Raw genomic sequence first — 24,436 nt, forward strand, 5'->3', positions numbered from 1 at the left:
ACTGAATAATCTACCTAAACCCCTTTTCAAATTAGTCATAGTGTGGCAGAGGCAGCCTATCAGGTGTCTTTAAAGAATGAATCGTTAATGCGTTATTTCAATGTGCTTTACTGTTTTTGTGAGACTAAGGATTAAATGTTTGCCCAACGGAGTAAAACCTTAAGTACATGCTGAACATCTCTAGTCCAGCACTCTCATTTTGCAACATTAGTAATCCAGTGTAGTTTTAGTTAGTTGGATGGCCATTTGTCATGGGTGTGGCCAAGTTTCCTGTGATCCCATACAGTTGTTTATAGCCATCAGTCCTGGCTTTCAGTGTTCTATGCTATTATTTAGCAGTAATTTGCCCCTAAATGTCTTCTTAGAGCCCAGTAAGCAGCTGAAGTGTTTGTAATGCTGCTAGACAATATGGACCTTCTGTGGTTCAGAAAATTCTCAGCTGGCACCAGTCAAGGCTGTGAGGGTGCCAGATTAGAGAGAGTCTACCTTTACTAATGTTTAAAAATGCTCTTCCTACCTGGTTTTTCTGTCTCAGGAAAGCACTTGTTCATCAAATCAGTTATATTTTCACTATATCTGAGGGGAAAAAAAAAGTGTTTAGAATAGGTTAGATTACAGATTAATAACAAATGGGAAACAGCTTGTTCATAATTGATCTGTTTCCTTGAAAACACAGTTTTAAAACGTTAAAAATTAACAGAAAATTGCAAATACTGTCATGTAAATAAAAAAGTTTTAATATCATCTAATCTTCTCTTACAGTCCTTTTGTTTCCAATCTGTTACCTTTTACTCATCTAGTGTTATGCAAGGCTCAGTTTTGTTTCTATGTAAATGGCTCATTGCATAACACTGGCGGCAGTCAAGGGGATACTCATCTACTTTTGTAAAGCGCTTTGAGATCTTTGAATAAAAAGTGCAACTTAGGCACTTTAAATTCTACAAAATTCTTGTGATCACCTGCTCTTCAATTGACCAGACAAGAAACTTCCTCTGCAGGACCAGCTGAATCTCTGCTGAAGGAAACAGAACTGCAGTACTGTACTGGTCCTGAGAAACTGATTTGATAAGCTAAGAAATAGACTTCAAACCTGAGTGAGAGAAACAAAATATAAAAATTCAGACCCTATATAAAATTGAAGGTCTTATATTTTGAATGAGTTTCACCTTGAGTCTCTTTAAAGTAAGATAAAACTTTTAAAAGCCAATCTCTGTAACCTATAGCCCAGTTCCAGGTATTATAAATTGTCTTGTTTGAGAAAATAGTGACTTCATAAATTGTTTATATTTCACGAAAAATATGTAAGTTTTAAAATCAGTTACTTTGATAAAATTTTTCGTAAACTGATGTCAAAAGAAATTTTGCTCATGCCAGCTTCCTCAAGTGGTTATACGTCCACCATATTTTACACTTTTGGGTAGGTAGCAAACTTTCAGTCCTACTGGTATGTAAAACCCCAGATATTTTCAGAACTACTAGTTGAAAAAAGGTCATTTCCAGAATTGACACAAGTTAATAAACTAATTCAAACCCCATTGGATGACATTCCTTCATGGCTGCAAAACAGGTCTTACACATGATTTATCCAAAGACTTTGGAGGGAGATGATGAAGTTTTCAAACTATAATAATTAAGGAGAAGTCCAAGAAACCATCAAGGCTTATGCACCACACAAGAACAGAATTCTAAGGAGGAAACAAATGGCTTGGAGCTGTGTGCCAGTTGCTAGGTAAGTATTATATGGGTAGCCATGTTAGCTGTGTTGCATTTGATGAAGAGGGCCTTTGCCCACAAAAGTTTACGCTCCAACAAATCTGTTAGTCTATAAGGTGCCACAGGACTTTTCATTATTATTACAGACACAAACTAACACAAACTACCCTTCTGATACTTGTCACCATGCAAGGCACTGAATTTAGCCATGTAAGGTGTAAATCCATCAACCTCATGAAAAAAAACTGCACAGATACAGCCAGCAATCTTCCTCTCCAAGTGCAAATGGATGGACGTCATACCAAATGGACTGAAGATGAAAAATCCATTGCAATCAACGTATTACACAGACTATGGTGAGAGGCTGTGCCATACACTTTCAAAGAAGCTGAGGAACCACCTGATCAGCATACTGTACAACAAACAGGAAAACATCAGAAAAAAGGCTCTTGAGAGTCTCATAATAAATCAACCTTCCACACAAATTTTCACATGGCTGGACTTCACTAAAACAAGACAGTTAGATATTTTCATTTCGTACTGAGTTTTAAAGCCAGTTCTATGTCCCACATTTGATTGACTTTTGTTTATAATTCCCCAACTAAAAGAATTCAGACAGGTACACTCCTATAATTCTCTTTAAAATTTGTAAGGACCATACCTAGAACTTTGATGATTTAACTCATTTTATGACAATTCCAATCCGATGTGGAGACTAATTCAATGATGGCTGTGCTTTACTTTTACTTCAGTTTAATAATAGTGGAGTAGCTTTGCTGATGTTTACTTTGGGGACTATAAAGTATTTTAATAAAATTCATAAAAAGGCACATTTCTTTCAATAAGCAAAATGACCTCAGAACCTTTGTGGACGTGGGTGGATATTTCATGTAAAAGCCTTTGGCTTCCAAACCAGTTTGTTCAAATTACATACAGGTAGAAAACTGTGACTCAGGTGGCATTCCATTTTAGTCCCTCATACACAAATTCCTTTTTCCATCCAGGCCAGGACAATTTTTGCTTTAGCCACTGCTTCTCAGAGCTACACCTCCTACTACTCTCTTTACTGCTACCTCTTACCAGATATGCAACTGGTAGAGGAGAGCTGCTCTGAATAATGACTGCCAGGTAGTGGTAGCAAAAGCGGTACTGCAGGTACCCGATAGAACTTACGCTCTGCAAAGAAGAACAGTAAGCACAGGAAATGAGAGGATGATCCAGTGATTAGGGAACTAAATATGGATGTCCTTTGTGTAGGCCAGCAGTGTCCAATAGGAATTCAAAGCTTACCACACTTGCAGTTGTCATCTTTCCATATTAGACACATTATACAAAACTTTATTAAAAAATAAATACCTTCTGGCCTTTGAATGTGCATGAAACCATAGCTACGTCTACACTAGAGCACTACTTCAAAAGAGAGAAACGGAAAAACGCTCTTTTGACGCGTAGCATCTATACATGGGTCGGCGCTGGCACCGTCGATGAGTGCCATCAAAAGGGCCACACTGCATGTCGAAAGGGGCCGCCCTGTGACATGGAAAGAGAGCATCTACATTCATCAACGGCCTCTTTTGAAAGAAGGGACCAGAAAAGGCTGTGGACAGGGTCGCATGGCAGCCAAGCCCTTCCCAAATACTCTCAGCCTGCACAGCACAAGGCCTGTGGAGCTGCTGCAAGCCCTGCAGACACAGTGACCACAGGAAGAGCGACGGAGCAGCAGCAGCTCAACGCCCCATTGGCTGCCACCAGTAGAGCAGGTGCCCTGCAAGCTGCAGCCCGTGGCCACCCAGCTAATCCTGGCAGGGAAGCGCAGCGCCCGCTCCCCCCAGGACAGAAGGGGATGCCTCAGACCATCAGGCCCTTCCAGCCCCCGGCTCCTGCGTGATACACTGGCTCCTACCAGCCCCCGCTTCCTGTGTGCTCTGCCAGCTTTGGAGCCACCCCACCAGTTCTGAGTGGTGGGAGCTACTGGTCATGGGGGAGTGGGACAACAACCGGTGGCTCCAGAATGTCCGATGCAGAGGCAGACCTTCCTGGAGCTCTGCTAGTGGCTGACCCCTGCCCTGAGACACCAGCACACCTGGATGTGACATGCCCTCCCTGTGGAGAAGATGGTCGCAATAGCTGTCTAGCCACTTCAGAGAACTACTGCTCTGTGAGACGCCAATTTGGTGTGGGCAAGGCCACAGCTGGGGCTGTCATGATGGAGGTAAGGGGGGGCAGGCATGGACCCAATGGGGGTCAGGGACCCGGAGTGGGGGGCCCAGGGCAGTGGGAGGCCGGGAGCGGTGAGGCCAAGGTGGGGACCTGGGCACATCCCGCACACCCTCATGGATGCCTATGTCCCCTCCCCACAGGTGGTCTGCGCACTAAGCTCCATGCTCTTCCACAGGGTCATCAGCATCCAGGACCTGGATGTGGCCATCATCATGGGCTTTGCCACACTGGAGTTCCCGAACTGCTTTGGGGCCTCGATGGGACCCACATCCCCACCCATGCCCCGGAGCACAGAGGAGAGTAATTCATTAACCGGAGTCAGGAGTATGGGCAGGGTTACCCTGGGTGGTCAGGCCCTTGGCAGCCAGGCGAAGGTGGCCATATTCTGGCACTTGCTCCCCATAACCCGGAGCACTTTCTCTTCATTCCAGAGCCCCAGCGGGTCCTGGAGCTCAGCCTCATTCCAGGAGGGGCCATGTTTCTTCTGCCACTGGCTGGACCCTTGTGAGCCCTGGGGTCAGTCAGAGGGTGCGCCCTGGGACTGCTCCCGTACCTGGTTGCTGTCCACCTACAGCAGAGTGCTGCTGGTGGTCGTTCTGAGGCATGCAGGGGCACCACATGTGATGCCTGCTGCCTGCACGCTCTCAGCGTCCCCCCACAGGGTTTCCTGGTTTGCATGGCTTTAAAAGCTGCTGCACGCACAGACCATAGAGCCACGAAGGAGCTGGGCAGCATGCTTCCGTGTCCCACGGCAGACCCCGCTCTTTCGAAGCTGCAGGACATGAAGCGTCTACACATGTCCTTTTACAAAGCTGGACATCAAAGTAGTGCCCTATTCTTATTTTCTGGTTGGACTAGCAGTTTCAATGTCTGCGGTGCCTAACGTCCATTTTATCTTCGAAGTAGTGCACAGTGTGTGCAGATGGGCTGCGGACTACTACCTGCTCTTTCAAAGTAGCAGGCTAGTGTAGACACTGCTCATGAGATGATGCAATAATCACAGACAAAAGTATGGCAACACGATTCATTGCAGCAAAAAAAGGCTAACCATGGAAAGGCTTTGAACCCCACGTAACATGTAACAACCCCCCCACCCGACACACACACAGAGTTGTCCGTCCCCCCCTGAGACAGTTGGGATTGGCATGGCTCCAGCTGTTCCCTGTGAGTAGTATGCGGACAGCGGCAGTGCCCCCACGTTAGAGGGCATGATACCAAACCTCCATCCTTGCCATGCCCTGCAGCGTTCCTTTCAGTGCAGGCAGCTTCAGTGCCCTCAGGGGACGGTGTGCAAATGCACATTGGTATGTCCATTTCGCAGCTACTAACGACTAATTATGATGTAACTTGTGTCAGTCAATAGCAGCGCACTCACGAGTCACAACATCCATTCTGTTGCACCTGTGCTAACAGTCTTGACTATGTGTGACAAATTATTGTTTCTTATGAGTTAGGTATGCATGTATTCAGCACAATGCAGTGTCCTATTCACCACATGTGGTGAGTACAAAATATATTGGACGCCATGGGTGTAGGCTAGTTCGTCTCTGTGCTTCAGTTCCTCAGCTATAAAATAGTGGTGGACTGCTCTGTCTACCTCACAAGGGTGCTTTCAGGATAAATACATTAAAATTGTGAGGTGTTCAGAGTAACAGGCGATAATATAAATATACTTAAGGGATCTTAAGAAAGACAGGATGTTGACAAGTACAAAAGTTAAGAGCATGTAATTAGAGAATTGTGGGATGGGAACAAAAGCAAAAGCAAGTGAATGTACTCAAGGATAATCAAAGGGGAGGCTGAAGGGGATATAACCTACAGTTTTGAAGTTCATTATAACTTTGGAATCTCCATTCCAGACAACTATAGTATTACCCAGCCCCTCACAAAAGAGAAAGCATTGTTTATGAGTACTCACTATTGCTACACAGAAATATTTCTTTCCCAGGTTCAGTTTCAAATAAGAAAACATAAGTTCCTTACCTAATTTTTGAATCTCTGACATAGTTGGGATCTTTTAAATTGTCCTCCCATGGTAGATGGCCACTGAGCCAATGAATCATACAGTAACCTAGAATTTCCAAGTCACCACGTCTTGATGGAGCTACAAATATATTATATACGTCTATATAAAATATATACACACATTTAAAGTTAAAGATTGCAAACACAGTAAGGTAATTGGAAGCTAGTGTTAACAGTAATTAAACTCAAAGCATGCTATAGTTATTTCAGACGGAAGCAAGAAGGAAAAGAAACAAGAAGTATTGCTCAAATGGCTGGAAGACTCAAAGGAATTTGAAATTAATCTTTTTCTTCCATTTACAGATGATATGACATGCTGCAGTTCTCTCAATTTTTGAAGCATTTTAATTCTTCAAACTGAAAACACTTTACATCCCCTTTCCCCAAAAACAGGGAACAGAGCTGAAATCTGAGCTATTCAAAGTATTATTGCACAAATGGAAATATTTCAGATACGCTGAATACTGAAATGTTGCTGAAAATCTGGATGCTAACGAGATGAAATAAATTTGCTTTCAAGTATTCCACAAGATAATGACTGAAGTGTAATTTAACGTAGCAACAGAAAAATCCCCTGTCAGGCATGATAGTCAAATTTTAGCCCAGGTGAGAGTTTACATCCAAGTAGATTTTAAATTAAAACTTGTGCAAGACATCAAACACTTTTCTAAAAATTCAAACTTAACATTTCAATTGCCTTTTTACTGCAAAACTATACTCTGAAGTGTTCCTGGTCCCTGTTCCCTGGGTATGGGAAACAGGGAATGGATAACTTGATTGCCTGGTCTATTCGCACCTTCTGAAGCACCTGGTATTTGCCATTGTCAGAAAGAAATATACTGAGCTAGATGGGCCAATGTTCTGACCTGTCCTGGACCTTCTTACGTTCTTCATCTGCTAATTCTAGAATATTATCAAAACAAGAAAAACTGGGTCTGGCAAGATTTGCTCTTTAAAAAGTCATGATACTATTTCGTATTTTTCACTTTGTTTTATTGTTTGCAATGGACACAGATTAACCTTAAGGATGGTAATTCAATTCAAACATGATTTAAGGCTTGCTGTGACCAGATATGGGAGGAGTATGTTTCAGAATGTATTTGGGGACCATTAACTCCCTCAAATAGCTCTGTATTTTTCCCTCATCAGATTCACACCAGAATCATTATCATGTACTTGTTCACTTACACTGTTAGTATCAATTTAATACATGTCTCAGACTAACAGATGCACAAGATAACTAAGAGATTTGATGGGTTTCTAATATGCTGGAGACCTAATCCTGTGAAAATGAGAAATACAAATACAAATGGTTTCCAACACTACATGAAAGTAACAGCTAAGAAAATTAGTAAATACTCTAATTCTATTTCTTAGCAAATTTCAGAATAAAACATAGCTGAAGTCTGCTACAAAGTTGGAACATTTATGTTTCTAAACAGTGTTCAGACTCCACAGTAATCTATTCTAAAAAATGTACAGTTAAATATTTGTGATTAAAATATAAACAGTTTTGTGTGGAATAAAGTGAAAAAGTTTTGATTACTTACCTACACCCTTATGTGCATCAATACTAGTATATTCAATTGTACCATCATGACATCTTTTTGGGTCTTCTTTATATTTTTTGTGCACACCTTCTGGACAGTATCGATATGCAAGACCATAATCAACCAAGTACACCTATTAAACCCACATATCACAGAGATCAAAGAACTATTCATGGAGAAGAATTCATATAAAACTAAATACTAGGGACATCTCAGAACTTTAAAACAAAAACAGGAAAGGTCAGATCTTTGGATTAAAAAGCTCTTGTTCACTCTTTATCATGAGACACAGTTATACAATTTTGAAAAGGGCAGTAAGTTTTCAGTCACTCAATGCACTATGTGAAAAATGACAACCAGTTTTAGAAATCATGTACTAATGATCTAGTGGCATTTCCAAGTAAAATGTTCAGTTCTGATCTAGAAGCTTGCTGGATTACGTAGTGTACCAGAAAACCGCGAGAAGCTCATAGTATTCATAGCAGAAATAAGAATGTATTTAGTGTATTGCATTTCTTGAGTATTCATATAAAGCTAGCATTGCTGTAGTAGCACCACAAAAGAACAGATGTCAGATATTACTCTTTATTATGACCATGCTACTTTTAAATAAACTGGCTTTAGTTTCTCTATTTTGTGGGGTAAACCATGTGGACAAAAAAAATCTGCAGAATTATGGAAATTAAATGTATCTTTTCCAAACATTAAGATGTTTAAAATCAGAAAATGAAATATATTTCTGTAAATCAACTGATATGAATAATCAACATGTTAAGAGACCAAATTTTCCAAGTAACAGAACACTTGTATTTGATGGATCCTTGAACAAAGGGAAAAAAAGTGACAAAACAGACAGGCAAACATAATTCACTGGTGTACTATATAATTTTAAGCTTCCACCCCCAAATAGCTATTTGAAATTCATTTTGTATCACAAGCACTCCTCCTGAATATTATTTAGGACAGAATAGCCAACTTGATAGACTGCCAGCAAATTGCATCAAAAATGTAGAATATTAAATATAAATGTCAACAAGAAATATCACTGTATACACTCTTAAAAATAAGACTTCTGCTAAGGTTCGCAGGTTCAAAGCATCTCAGTTTGTTGTCAAACAACAGGATTAAAATGGGAGAAATGAAGCAGAGATATCACAAATACCTGATTAAGATTCTTGTAGCTCAGGAGAAGGTTTGAGGCCTTGATGTCTCCATGCACATATTCATGCTCATGGATATATTCCAGAATATCAAGCTAACAAAACACAAGATAGATGAACATCAGTGTAGTACCCAACTCCAGCCAGCAGAGGACCACTACTCAGCACAAACTGCCTTTTAGCAAAAGGCTACATTAGGAAGATGGATTTTAAAAAATGTTTGAGGAATTACTATTACTTACTAGTCTCAAGCTTAATTGTAACACCGTTTTGTGGGCAAACTGCTTTGCATTTTCTTCATAAATTTTCTGAAGATCTTTCCCAAATCGGTCCATTACCATGAACCTATAACTGAAATTCAAATTATGGAACAAAAGTTACTGAACTAACGTTTGTACAGTAAAACTCTCTAATCCCGCACTCTCTTGTCTGGCAACATCCATGGTTTGGCATGATTTTAGTTAGCCACGTATCTACTTACCATAGGTGTGGCCAAGTTTCCCGTGGTCCCATAAAGTATATTTACAGTCACCAGTCCTGGCTCTCCATGTTCTGCTCTGTAATTTACCTCTAATTTTTTGCCTAAGTATCTTCTAAAAGCCCAGGATGCTGTGGAAGTGCTGGTTATGTTGCTAGACAATACTCACCTCCCGTGGTCCAGCAAATTCTCTCTTTTGGCACCAGTCAGGTCCAGAGGGTGCTGGACTAGAAAGGTTCACCCTGTATTTTAACCCATTGCATTAAATACTGAATACAAGAATTTTATTTTTAGAATACAAATCATCTATGCATCTAACAAATTTATAAACACTAGAATTTTTTTATACCACACTTTAATTCTATTTGTTTTGTTTGTTTTATATTACCTAAATAAAAGATCATCCATCAAAGATGTGTTCTTGAGACCCAGGTAGCTATGTAGTATAAAGAGCACCCAGGAAAGCATCATGGTGTTTCACTTGCAACAGGAAAGAGCAAATATTAATTGCCTTTTTAAAACCTGGGGTTTTTTTTGGTTATTGTTTTACAAGTCTTTTAGATTTTAAGTGGTTAATTTTCTTAGTTGACTGTTAAAAAATAACATTACTAAGATAGAAGGCTCATTTACATCTGCTGACATGGAACTCCCTGTCAAATAAGTTTACTACTCATCTCCAAAGTCACCACTGTGTGACTTTTGTGTAAGTGATCATTCCCATAAAAGCCCAGCACTTGAAACATTATGAATAGGGCTGTTGATTAATCAGAATCAACTCATAAAAATTAAACATGATTAAAAAATTAAATCAATTACCTGCACTGTTACAGAATGTATCAAATATTTTGGACATTTTCCTACATTTTGAAATGTAGCGATTACTATTACAACACAAAATACAAAGTGTACAGTGCTCACTATATTTTTATCACAAATCTGCATTGTAAAAATTACAAACAAAAGAAATAGTATTTTCAATTCACCTCATACAATAATTCAATCTTTACTGTGAAAATGTAATTTACAAATGTAGATTGGGGGGTGTTACATAACTGCCCTCAAAAACTAAACAATGTAAACCTTTAGAGCAGAAGTTCTCAGCCTTTTTCTTTCTGATCCTTCCCCAATGTGCTATAAAAACACCATGGCACACCTGTTCCACGATAACTGTGTTTCTCCATATAAAAGCCAGGCCAGCATTAGGATATAGAAAGCAGTGCAAAGCTAAGTTGCTCAGGCTTCGGTTTCTAACCCAGGTAGCAGGGCTTGGAGCCTTGGGCTTCAGCAAGTTCCTGCTTGGCAGACCTGCAAAATTTACTCATGTCCCATTGCAGGTCCCAGGCTACTACATAAGAACATGATAGCCATAATGGGTCAGAACAGAGGTCCATCTGAGGTAATCATCAATTGTTCCGTCCCCAGGCACCCATTCCCAACAGAGGCTAGGGACACCATGCCTACCCATACTTGCCAATAGTCATGGCCCAATTCTCTCTGAATTTAGCTAGCTCTTTTTTTAACCCTGTTAATGTCCTGCTCTTCCCAACATCCTCTGGAAAGGAGTTTCACAGATTGAGTTGCACTGTGTGAAGAAAAACTTCCTTTTGTTTGTTTTAAACCTGCTATGTATTAATTTCCTTTGGTGACCTCTAGTTCTTGTGTTATGGAAACAAGTAAACAACTACTCCTTATTTACTCTTGTTACACCAGTTATGATTTTATAGATCCCTCTATTATATCCCCCGCTTTCCTTCTCTTTTCTAAGTTCAAAAGCCTCAGTCTTTTTTACCGTGTCCTCAGATGACAGCCATTTCGAACCCCTGGTCATTTTATTGCCCCTTTTCTGAACTTTTTCCAATGCCAAGATGATTTTCTTTTTTCTTTTGCACAATGAGGTGACCACATCTGTATGCAGTATTCAAGATGTGGGAATACAATGGATTTATATAGAGATAATATCTGTCTTATTCTCTCTCCCTTTTTTAATAATTCCTAACATTGTATTTTCTTTTTTGACTGCTGCTGCACGCTGATTGTATGTTTTCAGAGATCTATCCACAATAACTCCAAGAGCTCTCTTGAGTACTAATAGCTAATTTAAATACCACCATTTTACAAGTATATTTGGTATTCTGTTTTCCAATGTGCATACTTTGCATTCATCAACATTAAAAGTTATCTGGCATTCTGTTGCTACGCCACCTAGTTTTGTGAGATCCTTTTGAAGCTCGTCAGTCTGCTGTGGACCTAAATATCTTTATCAGTTTAGCATCATCTGCAACTTTTGCCACCTCAGTGTTTACTATCCCCCCCCCCGATTATTTTTAAATATGCTGAATAGGATTGGTCCCAGTAGACTCCTGTTAAGATACCACTTGTTACCCCTCTCCATTCTGAACGTTGACCATTTATTCCTATCTTTTGTTTCTTTTCTATTTAAATAATTATCAGTCTATGAGAGGACCTCCCCTCTTATCCCATGACTGCTTACCTTACTTAAAAGCCTTTGATGAGAGATCTTGTCAAAAACTTTTTGGAAAGTAAGAACACTATAACCACTGAATCCCCCTTACCCACACATTTGTTGACCCCATGAAAGAATTCTAGTAGATTAGCGAGGCAGTTTCCCTTTACAAAATCTATGTTAACTTTACAGAAAACTGGCTGAGATTCACTGCTTTACAGCCAATAATCTGCTCAGTCCTATTTCTTGGTCAGCCAATCGCTGAGACAAACAAGTTTGATTATAATTTCCATTAAATAATGCTTCCTGATTCCTGTTCACAATGTCACCTGAAAAGTGAGAACAGGCATTTGCACGGCACTTTTGTTGTTGGTGTTGAAATTTATTTAACATGCCTGATATACTAAACATTTGTATGACCTTTCATGCGTCAGTCACCATTTCAGAGAACTTGTTTTTTAATTGCTTGATTAATCTTTTTAATCATCTGACAGCCCTAATTATGAACAGTCTGCAAAACTCATTTGCATTGAAACCATTACATTTTTATCAAATTACACTTTCTTTTGCATCTCAACATCACCTGAATTGAAGTTTTTTACATTGGACTACTAAATGACTTAAGGTCCCTTCAGATAGATATGGAACTTCTTGCACTTCAGGCCATATGTAATAATTGCCCTATGAACTGACCTAGCCAGAGAAAGTTAGCACTGCTGTGCAAAGGTCTAAATGATTCCTGATTCTGTAAGTTGCACAGCTACTTATCTCAGATCTCTCTCTTCCTACACTACCTTTCCTGCTGATGTCATCTAGCTTGCTGTAGTAACTACTACTGTTTTGCAAAGTTAGTCAGCCTCAGCCCTCCTTCATTAACTCTCAGCAATGTCCCTATTTATCATTCCAAAAATTATACAACTAAGCTTTTGCTGAAGGCAAGATTACAGATGGATTTTTTTGGGATGGTGGGAAAGGGAGTCTGTCCATGATCACTATTTGTAGAGAGACAAGATAAACCAAAGTAGAAGGGGTCCTTTCTTGTCTCTTCAACTCAACTGGCATGGATAAAGAAGTAGAACGATAATATACTGCTTGATGAGCCTCCTCTTGACATGCAGAACTGCAATGTACGCGTGACCCCAATATGATAGTTTCCTGGTTGATTTCCTCTACTTTTTCTTGTAATTCTAACAGGGGTTACTAGGAAGAAAAATCAGGAAGATACAGCAGTTGTGCAGTATATCCCATATCATTTCCCATGAACTGAGCAATTGGCTGAACAAAAATTAGGAGTAACTTAGACTTTAGGCTCTAAAGTTCTCTGTGGTTTACATTGTTGTAGCTGCTCCTTTGGGATGGGTATACTTTTGGGCAACCATATAAAAAAAAAGATTTGGTACTTTCCTAAATGCCTCTATGGGTATTGGTATCAGCTGAAAATTGCCAGTACACAAAATCACTGAAGCTGCTACACCTTCCCACATCCAGAATACACCCAAAGCATTGATGTAAGGGAAGGGCAGGCATACATAACTGATTCTGTGCCATTATAGATCAAAAATAAATGCATTTAAAGTCAGTATATCCATGACTTAATGGATTCTTAAACCTCACATGCAATAGTACAGAAACCCTAGCCAAAAACTTTGTGGAGATAAAAGTAAGGATTAGCTTGCCTAAACCAGCTCACAGTTTAAGACTTTCTATTCAAAGAGTAAAATTAGCTGATAAAAAGGCTAAGTGTAGATAAAAAGTGTACGGCTGTCTAAAAGGCTAATTCTACACGCATTTTCAGGAAAATTAAAATTCTGTAACTTAGCTCGTAATGGTCAATGATTTATGAATTAACAGCTGGACTCTCATATGGATACATTTCTCAAGACTGAAAGGCAACTCCTAACACACAATTATAAATGTTGATTACAGTATATACATTCCTACTAACATTATGTCAGCTAAATGAATAATGAAAAAAATGGCTCAAAATACACAGAAAAATTATAGAAATAATAACATGACTCAGAATCAGTATAAATGTGTATATTCTGTATAGATATGCCATTAGGCATATGCAACTTATCAGTGTTAATGCAAGAAACTCTCATTGATTTAAAATTCATGCTCATGTATTAAAATTCAAAAAAGTAGTAATGGTTGTAGGTGAAGAAATCTTACGTCCTAAATACAAGATGTATTTTACCTGTTTCCATTATTTTGATGCAAGCCCGAGCCCCAGTACCTGGGTACACCTAAGTACTTCAGTTTATGGGAACTAGTCCATTTCTGAACTAAAAATATAAATACAAAACAGGTTATGAACTTGTACTGCAGGAGTATTGTGGAACAGATTACAACATTGAAAATGTATGCATGTAAGATCTAATCATTATCCGATCAGAATACGTATGAACCAAGTACACCAGATAACAGGTAGACTCTTCTAACTCTGGCAATGAAACATCTCTGAACATCAACGGATATTTGATAAACTAACAATAAACTATCTCGATACTAATACAGCTACGACTACTAAACACCAAAAATACAACTGCAAGACTATAGCCTATGACAACAAATTCAGATTTTTTTCTAAATAATGCCTCAGCTATATTTAAGATATTTCAAATTACTAATTTTTTCTCCTAATCTCATTAAAACCTTGTGTGGCTGTAAACAATAAGGAAATCCAGTTTGTTCCTATGATATTACAGGCTGACCCTCAAAGATCTATGACCATTAAGTGTAAGAAATAGGACAAGAGCATCGGTTCTACTTCAGTAACTTATTTATAAACAATTATCTTCACTAATTATCCATTAAGAAAAAATTCTGTCACTGTAAAAAGAAACATCCATTTATGATTAAGGAATACAATTAAGAAATGTAAATGAATGTAAAAAGGTCATTTTTTAAATGTTGATCTTAACAGACTCTCTTGATGAGTCAACTAACATATTTAACATTAAAGTCTACCACGTACTCTTTATTTTATTAAAATCTCAACAAAATTATATGGAGAAACAGCCTTTTCATGCATTCTGATAGACTGCTTACTTTGCTCTGGTTTAGCAGCTCGCATGTAGAACTTTAATTCAGTAAAAAGAGGTCCATTCTGGCTGGGTTCCTATAAAACAAAATTAGTCAGCTTTAACTGCTTTAGCTATTAAAAATTATAGCTCTACACTCACATACCAACATATCACACTCTACCACTCAACTCTGGATAGTTTGATACTTCCCGAAGAATCCATTCCCTGTATACTAAAAACAGCTTTAAACAACAGAGACTGTTCAGAAAGTACTTAGTGTAAGGCAGTGTTTCCCAAATGGTGTTCTGCTGAGAAAAACAAACAAAACAAACAAAAAAAAAAGAAAGTTCAGTGAGAAAATTCCATTACAATAGCTGACTCTTCTACAGCTCTCTGCCCTGCTCCTGCTGAAACAGTAGAACTAAATTTAATTGCTTTAATGGCTGGCAGGCTGTTGGGAGGGATCCATCCACTAAACTCAGTTCCATTATTTCAGTGGCAGCAGGGAGCTGCAGAGAGCCCCTCACTTGCCCCGCTACCTGAGTGGCCACACACCTCCGGTGGGTGTGGCTTGGCTGACCCCTGCCAGCAGAACACCTCCACACCAGCCTTCCTTTTGCTGGGCGCACATGACCACCCATCTTAGGCTCCCCAGCCAGCACCATGGATGGGTCAGTCCCTGGGGCTGATGCAGGTTAAATACAGGGCTGGGGGAGAGATGGGATGCGGGGGCAGAACCTAGAAATGGGGTTCCACAAAATTCTTTCACATTTAGAAGGGTCCCATAGTCAAATAAAATTGGGAAACACTTATTTAACGAATATCAGGAAAGTGGCCCATTCACTCCACCACATCCCGCAAAGTCTTGCGGTCCTTGGTAGTTAAAATTCTATGTCCTTAAAAGATAATGCCAGTTAGTATTAACTCTTTCAATTTAATAATATATTTACGTATATGTCCACACTGGTGTGTCCGCTGCACGTATAAGCATGTCCAAACTAGCTCATCAAAACAGTGTGCCTGTGACAGCACAGGCAGTGAAACAGATGAACGACCAAAGTCTCTCCCAGGATCCTCAGAATAAACTTAGATGACCAGCCCATTCTGCTGCAACTACACTGTAATTTTTAAGTGAACTAGCTCAAATATTCCTATAGGTACTCTCAACCTAACTCCATTTCAATGTAGCTTTTTTACCTTTGCTTGTAATTATTACACATTGCATACATGAAAATTACCCTAGAAACCCAAAGAGGATATCAAGTATGATTTTATTAATGACTTGAAGATATGAAGTATGAATCAAATCATTTTTAATTGCAACTTTTAAGGACAGATTCAATGGTACACCAGAAAAGGGCAAATAACCAGAGTGCACTGCTCAGTTAACCTGGGTTTACATTAGTAACAAAGAGGAAGCCGTGCTAGTCTATACACTATCAAAACAAACAGTAGCCAAGTAGCACTTTAAAGACTAGCAAAATGGAAACCATTGTGCTAGTCTTTAAAGTGCTACTTGACTAGTTTTTGTTTTGGGTTTACATTGGCTTTGTATCACCAGCGCAGCACAAAGCAGATAATCACAGAAACGTAGAGCTAGCAAGGACTTCAAGATGTCAGTCATCTAGTCTAGCCTCTTGAATTGAAGCAGGACAAAGTGCACCCAGACCATTTCTGATGGATGTCTTAAGAACAGGTTGAACAATCTCCAATAATGGGGATTCCCCAGCATTCTTTGGGAGCCTATTTACAGATATTAGCTAACCTTATTAGAATTTTTACCTTATCTAACCAAATCTAATATTATGAGGACAATCTTGCTGCAAACTGAGCCCACTACTTCTAGCTTCAGCAGACATGGAGAACAATTGATCACAGTTCTCTTTTTAAGAGCTGTTACTATATCTGAAGACTGCTGCTGGGTCTCCAACCTCAGACTTCCTTTTCTCAAGACTAAACTGTGATGGACTCTTCCCATGCTTTATGGAAAATGGGGTATAAATATAAATATGCATAATTAAGAGATGCTTTGGACAAGATATGGATTGTAACCTACAATTTTCAATGATATAATCTGCTGGATCTGTAAATCCTATTTGTGTGCATGTATCATTTTTGTAGCTGAAGTTGTAAGTGTTGTCTACATATTTGTGTTCTAAATGTCTGTGTCTGTGAAGACCTCAACAGAAGGTATGCCTACCCCAGTGTTTCTCAATTTTATTTGGCCACGGAACCCTTTTAAACCTGAACAAATTTTATGGAACCCCTAGTAACAGTCATATGGCTTAACCCCTCTCAGCCCCAGGTCCCCCACCCTCACGATTAACACACCTCAGCCCCAAACTGGCCCCTGGGACCAATCCATCCACCCAAGAGAGGCCCCCAGCCTAATCCCACCTGAACAAACTCTGCCCAAGTTAGCTCCTCCTGTTACCTCACTCAACATGGCAGACAAACCCACCTTAGACACTGCTGCTTCTCTGACTCTAGTCCCAAGGGGCTGATTTCATTGGCCACCCTAGGGCAACATGAAAGGCCAGTGGCAGCCAATGAAAGGTCATGGAACCACAGGACCCATCTGGTTGCCTTTCCAGATAGCCATTAGCTCCCATTACCCCAACCTCATCACTACTTTGTAAGTGAGGGGCTCTCTGAGGCTCCCTCTTTCTTTTTTCTTCAGCCTGCCTTGGAAATTACTGGACATGCCCCAAGACAGACAGACTACTTTACTGGTGACCCAGGTCAGGATAAGATCATTTCTGGCCTGAAGATTTCATCTGATATAAAGGCTGCTGTTTAGGTTAAGAACTCACTAGTAACTAGATTTTTAGGAGAACTGAATTAGCTACACATTCTCTCTTCTGGCAAATTGTTTTGATCTGCCTGTTTTCCTAGAACCACTTAAAATCCTACTATTTTGCTTATTAACTGTTCTGTTCATAATCAAGCCCAGGGTAAATTAACTGGGGAGGGATATCACTGTGCACATCTCCCTTTCACTAGCAAAGGCGACCTACCTAATGAGCCTTCCTTGTGCAAGTCATTTGCACAGAGAGAGACAGATTTATTTGAGATTAAGATCCCTTCTGGGGGTTGATTTCCTGGGCGCTGTGCCCTACAACTGGATCCACCCAGAGCTGTATTCAAACAGCGTCTGCATTGTTCTATGGGGGGGGAGGGGGGTAATCCTAACTCTGTGCCCTGGGTGGGGAAAAACCAGAGGATCTGGGTCATCAGGACAAGGTGGTGGGGAACCCCAGAAAGCATGAAGGTGGGTGTCAGTGGCACAATCAGTATACCAGGGAACATCCCAAAGGACCTTCTGTGACCCCACCCCCCCATCACATAAATATGTTTTGGATTTTTTTTTGTTTGTTTGTTTTAAATATCTTTTCCTAATAGGTCAGGTTTTCTAAACTTTTTATATTTGTTTTCTCCAGATTCTCTCCAATTGTCTACATCTTTCTAAAAAATCTGGCACCCACAATTGGATACATACACCAACTGAGGCCTCACGCAGTACCAAGGAGGGCAAGGACATTATCTTCCACTCCTACACACACCACTCTTTGTAATGCACTCCAGAATTGTACTAGCCTTTTTTATATCAATAACTCATTCCATTTGTGATCTACTATAACCCCCAGATCCTTCTCAGTAGTACTAAAACCCAGCAAGTTATTCACCATTTTGTAGTTCTACATTCCATGTTTCCTTCCTAACTGTAGTACTGCATTATCTTTATTGATCTTCACCTTGTTGTGTTCAGTTCAGTTTTCAAATCTGTCAATGTCCTTCTAAATTTTAATCCTATACTCCAAAGGGTTTGCAGTCTCCCCCAGCTTCCAGTCACCCCCAAGTTTTTAAGCACACACTCCCCTCTGTTATCAAAGTCATTCATGATAATACTGAATAGTACCGGAGCCAATATATGGGTCCTCATGGGTGCTCCACTAAATGGGCCTCTAGATGCTTAAAAACATTTGTTCCGGTATCTTTTCAGGTTCTGAAATTAAATTTTCCAGGTCCTCTCCGCTTCCCTTTTTTAAAGATGGATATGTTTGTCCTTCTACAGCCCTCCAGGACCTCACATATTCTCCAGGGCTACATCTACGCTAGAGGTATCTTCCAACAAAACTTTTGTCGACAGAAATTGGCCAGACACTTTCTCAACAGAATGGCTGTCAGGAACACTGCAGGTGGAGTCACGTGGCCAGCAAGCTTCCAGTAGCTCCAACAAGATGAGCCCTTAAAGGGTCTCCTCGATACTCGTTCCCTCCCCATGCTGAGGCTTACCTACCTTGCTGAGGGACAGCACAGCTGCTACAGCAAGGCCCACATTCTTGCTGAGAGACACACTAACACTTTCCAGTTGCCCATGGTGCCAGAGCAGCCCCCAGGGAGCTTGCTTGTGCTGGCCCCACCTAGAGGCGCTTCAGCTTGTGCTGCACCTCATCATGGCCATCTTCCTCCTGCTTCTCAGGCAGGACAACCCAGGCACCACCTTTCAGGAGCATGCCCTTGACGCTGCACAGGCCTACCTGTGCCTGCCCCACTGGGTGAACAGGCAGGTCTGGAAGCACAGCACCAGTTCCAACTGGTGGGACCAGCTCATCATAGGGCAGTGGGACAACAAGCAGTGGCTCCAGAACTTTCACATGCGGAAGGACACCTTTCTGGAGCTCTGTGCCTGGCTTGCCTCCTCTCCCTCTGTACCCAGCTACAGCCTGCCATCCCCTTGGTGAAGTGGGTCCCCACCACCTTCAAGAAGCTCACCATCCCCAACAGCCACTGCTCCATGGGAAACCAGTTTAGTGTGGGCAAGTCAACCATTGGGGTTGTCCTCATGGAGGCAAACACTTCCAGGCTGCAGGTACTACACAGGGGGTGTCCCGCCAAAGGGGGACCCTCTGGGAGCAGGGTCATAGGTGTGAAGGAGGGAATCCCTATCCCTGGGGGCTGTGCTGTCCCACCCTTGCACAGCCCTGCTGCCGGGGAAGGGGGAGGCAGACTCACAGGGGGAGGGTCTGAAGGGAAAGGGAGAGGGGAGGAGGCAGGAGAGTCGCCCAGGGTCCAGGGGCTCCCTCCCTCAGTTCCTGATGTGTGTTTGGTCCCCTCTCCATGCAGGTCATGACAGCCATCAACACCCTCCTGCTGCAGAGCACTGTCCATCTCACAGAAGCGGAGGCGGCTGTGGCCGGATTTGCTGCCCTGGTGCTCCCCTACTGCTTCATGGCGATCAGCAGGATCCATATCCCCATCCAGGCCCCAGACTACAGTGTGGCCAAGCTCATCAAAAGAAAAGGATATTACTGTATCACAGTGCAGGCCCTGTTCAGCCAAGGGGAACAGTTCATCAATGTGTATGTCAGGTGGTCAGACTGGGCACACAATGCACAGATACTCTGCAACTCCAGCCTGTGCTGGTGGATGGAGGCAAGCACCTTCGTCCCCTGCCAAGATCTGGCAATCAGGGACGTGAACCTGCCACTCTGCATTGTGGGGGATGCCAGCTACCCGCTCATGCCCTGGCTCATGAAACCATACATCGGGCAGCTGGACCCAAGCCAGGAACTGTTTAAAGCCTGGCTCAATCAGGCACAGATACAGGGTGAGTGTGCCCTTGGCCACCTGAAAGCCTGCTTCAGGCGCCTCCGCAACTGGCTGGATGTGAGGGAACACAACATCCCCCAATGTTGCCAAGTTGTGGCATCGTTCTGTTCCCTCCACTGTGGCATTTCCCAATATTTTTTTCTCTTTGCTGAGAGCTACCCTGGCTCCTAGCGCATTAGAAAACAGGCCCTTACTAGAAGTTGCATTGTAGTGCTTGCAAGGTGGGGGGGTAAGCAATAAGTCGTGGATCATTCATGCACATAACACTTATCTGTGGAACAGAAAGTCTGAATTCATAGACTGCAAGAGCAGAAAGAAGGTTACTAATTGCTTGACAAGTAGGTGCCAACTGTATAAAGATCTGGGGAGCTAAGTACTTCATACTGGTGCAAAGACATCCTGAATACATAAGAATAAAAGGAGGTGAATAACTTTCAGGGAACTTAGCAATAGAGGTACTATAAAACAGACTAAAGCAGCAATTCTATTATTAAAAGCACAACAAAAATCTGTTACAATACCTTGTATTTAAAGCAAAATTCCTCTCGACAGCAAATGATCATTTCCAACAATAGGCTCAGAACCAATTGTCAAAAAAAAGTGTATTTTATAGTTCATATGATGTGACACTGTTCATTTCTAAAGTGAAGTACTGAGCAAAGCAGACTGTTTATTCTAAATTAATTTAATCTTGACATTAGAATAAAAAATCCACTAACATTTTTCACAGAGGGCCAATTATTGTAGTGCATTTCACTGCTGCCGTACAAATGAGAAGCTAGAGGAAAAAGTAGGAGAATAAACCCTCATGTTTCAGAATCAGACATAGGAACAAACAAGTTCACACTACCAAATTGTTGCACATCTTTCCATTAAAAGGTCATACGCATTTCTATCAAACATCTGGTCCCGGCCAGTGCCATGGACAAGATACTTTAGTTAATGCGCCACTGATGTGATCTAGTATGGCCATTCCTATGTTCCCAGTTTTGCAAGGTGCTCTTGGAGCTACTTTTCAAAATCAGAACCAAAGTGTGGCTCAAATTAGGAGCCCATATTCAAAGTAATCAAAGGTAACCTGCTTCACAAGGCTGAGAACATGTTAAATGGGAATAAGTTAAAATATATATGTTACTACGAAGTCTAGCCAATAGTTGCAAGAATTTACCATCATTAACTACTGTATCACCTATTTTCTCCACTTCAAGCAACTAAAAACAATTGAACATATACTTTTTCTCTGGTTTGTGCTGGTGACTTTCAGATATGCCATCATACTTCTGTTCTAGACCATTCATCTAGATTCAGGTCTCCAACTCTCTTGATATCCTGCCATTAAACTTAAATTTTAAATAACCAAAACTAAAATTTCTGATATTTCCACTGTACTACTCACTTCTCCCTCCATTCTGTCACTTTTAAGAACACCATCATTCTGCAGATCATTCAGAACCATAACTACTAGATCATTTTCCATTCTCTCTCATCAACTGTCCTACATACCCAGACTGTGTTCACTTCTTACCACTACTTTCCATCCAATATTTTCAATTCTAAATTTTTCCATCCAGACAGCCAAAACTCTAGTTCAAATTCTAGCATCTCATCTTGTTATGGAAACCTAATCTTCTCTAGTGTCCATAGGACATAAATGTGACTGACTTTTTCTCATCGTCTCTTCATGTAGCACTTTGTGTGTTTAGAATATAATCTGTCTGCATATAAAATGTCTTACAAGTTTATACAGGACCTAATACAATGGGGTCTTGATCCTCACTGGGGCATTACCACAATTGTTATTTAATGTACATTAATGAAGCTCACACTACATAATGGTATTTATTCTTTCAAAGGAGATGTTTCATGTTAGATATGCTATACAAGAGAAGTCATTTGATATTCACAAATAAATTCAGAATTTCTCTTACCACTTTTACAACATAGGGTGCATCACTGCCAACCGATTTTGAAGAATTAACATCAGCTGTTAAAATACGAAATGTTTATCAGTAGAATGAGAGGCAACACATACAGCTTCTACTTGTTATGTTATTTGGTTAGCTATTCTGCAAAACAATTAAATATTAATATGAGTATAAATTGTTCAGTAGCGTGGTGGCAGAATTATGCAGAAAACCAAGTTAAATTTGTCTTGATTTCTCCCAATACAGACATTTACTAAATGATAAAAGAGTCCCCATCGCCATGCCATTCAACAGTACCTGCACCAGTGAATTAAAGGTAATACCTAATTTATAGTGTGGCGTACACACAGGAGGCAGGTTACCTTTTTATAAAGATGCCATGTATATCCAAAGAATATTTTTCTATTATCTACCAGCTCTCAGTTTGTCTGACTGAATTTTTAGAAACTTCACAGGAGAGGTGAAGGGGAAGTCCATGGGAGGCAGTTATAAAATACAAGATAAACAGGGAGCCAGGACATCTATCTATGCTAATAGCTTCTCAGAGCCTCTCTCTAGACTACAGGGTTTTGTCAAAGAAACGGCTGTTTTGTAGACAAAACCCAGAGCGTCCAGATTGCCAAGTGCATTCTGTCGACAGTAAGTCAACAGAACACAGTGATTTTGTCAACAGCCGCACCATGCTTGCCACGAGTTAAGAATGCCACTGTCAACGGAGATGGGAGGGGCCAGGGGGCACCTTTTGTTAACAGAAAAGGCCTCCAAGATGCCGTGCAACCCTGCCTGCTTTGGTTCTGGGTGGCCATTTTGCTGACAGAGCAGCCAGGCTGTCTGGCCACGTACAGAGCAGATCACTCTTTTGATACGCACTCTGGTCTGGACAGGGTCTGTCAACAGTTTTGTCACAAGTTCTGTAACATCTTTCACCACAAACTTCTGCTGACAAGCCCCTGAAGTCTAGACATAGACAGAGGGAGCAAAAGTTAGTCTTGCAGAAAAAAAGCAACTAACTGATATGCACAAGCGTGTAACAGAAACAGAAGGCTACATATTGAATGGGCAAAAACGTGCAGCACTCGTAGGCTAGATGTGCCACTTGGCACCTGCCTTCTCTTCAAGGCAATGGTTAATTCTCTTCTACTGTCACCGGTTCATTTTAGGGGCTCTATTGCTTACCAAGTGATTTTATAGTCAATAACTGACTACATGCCACAGAATTCAAAGCAATCACGTCACAAAAATCAGGAGCAGAGGCAGGACTCTTTTGTCATACACTTGACTGAAGGTAACATGGAGTCAAAAGGGCCCTTGGTTAGAGCATTCCTCTAAAGTTCCATCCACTCGGCATTGGTGTGTAGAATGATAGCTATGAGAGGGGGACCTTCATGCTGCCTATTTATTTAGGAAACATATACAAATAGTGCCCGACTTACGAACTGGTTACATTCCAAACACCTGGTTATAACTCGATTTGGTTGTAAGTCAAAAATACCCTTATACTGTAATCCCTCAAGGCAGGCGAGGGGTGCATTCCATGCAACCTTTACATACCTTTAATTTTGCACGAGTTGGGGAGGGCTGGGCTTGGGGCCCTGGGAGGGGGCAGCGGGGGTTAAGCCTGGGGTGGGTTAGGGCAGCAGGGGCAGTGGGAGGGTGCAGTTGAGCTGGGACTTACAGGGGTTGGGGTGGGATGGTGGGGGCTGAGCCTGGCCAGGGGGTTGGAGCTGGAGTGCCGGGCGCAGGTTGAAGCCGGAGCCTATGTGCCAGGGAGTGTGAGCTGGGGCCATGGGAGATTGGGTGGGTTGAATGGAGTGAACCGGGGGAGGGGCCTTAGAGCTTCATGTGCCTGCAGTGGCTGACAGCTAGAGCCCCATACGCGCTGGCAACTGACAGCCCAGCATGTGCTGAGGGAGAGAAAGTCAGCTGGGGATTTGTGTGGGGGGGTGGAGGTAGGCTGAACTGGCAGGGTAGAAATCGAGCCCCTGTGCACGCCAGCGGCGGCTGACAGCCGGAGCCCCAAACATTGGGTGGGAGGGTGAGCTGGGACTGTGGCGGGAGGGAGAGTTGCGCCGGGTGCAGAGGTTGAACAGGGGATGCAATGGTGCAGAGTGGTTGCATGGAAGGGGATTGCAGCTGGAGCCCCATGCACGGGCTGGGGGGTAGGCTGGGGCCATGAGGGGTTTGAACCAGGCGGGGGGAGGGGTTGAACGGGGTGCACTGGGGCAAGGTGCTTGAGTGGACAGCAGGTTGGAGACCTGT

The 24,436-nt window shown here is 41.5% G+C and overlaps 1 protein-coding gene across 4 annotated transcripts in view; it reads right to left on the reverse strand.

Annotated features, from left to right (window-relative positions):
• Positions 1 to 24,436, reverse strand: part of VRK1 (VRK serine/threonine kinase 1) — a 59,605-nt gene that overhangs the window by 26,206 nt on the left and 8,963 nt on the right. For all 4 annotated transcript variants that reach the window (XM_074996553.1, XM_074996550.1, XM_074996551.1 and 1 more), the window contains exons 4-11: positions 22,181 to 22,236; positions 14,665 to 14,734; positions 13,811 to 13,898; positions 8,911 to 9,019; positions 8,671 to 8,763; positions 7,509 to 7,641; positions 5,917 to 6,037; positions 518 to 576 (exon numbers count right to left, since the gene is read on the reverse strand). In XM_074996553.1, the coding sequence (XP_074852654.1) occupies positions 518 to 576; positions 5,917 to 6,037; positions 7,509 to 7,641; positions 8,671 to 8,763; positions 8,911 to 9,019; positions 13,811 to 13,898; positions 14,665 to 14,734; positions 22,181 to 22,236 (729 nt within the window). The remainder of the gene's footprint in view (positions 1 to 517; positions 577 to 5,916; positions 6,038 to 7,508; positions 7,642 to 8,670; positions 8,764 to 8,910; positions 9,020 to 13,810; positions 13,899 to 14,664; positions 14,735 to 22,180; positions 22,237 to 24,436) is intronic.

The sequence above is a fragment of the Carettochelys insculpta genome, chromosome 6, assembly GCF_033958435.1.
Source record: "Carettochelys insculpta isolate YL-2023 chromosome 6, ASM3395843v1, whole genome shotgun sequence".
In the NCBI taxonomy this organism is placed as follows: domain Eukaryota; kingdom Metazoa; phylum Chordata; order Testudines; family Carettochelyidae; genus Carettochelys; species Carettochelys insculpta.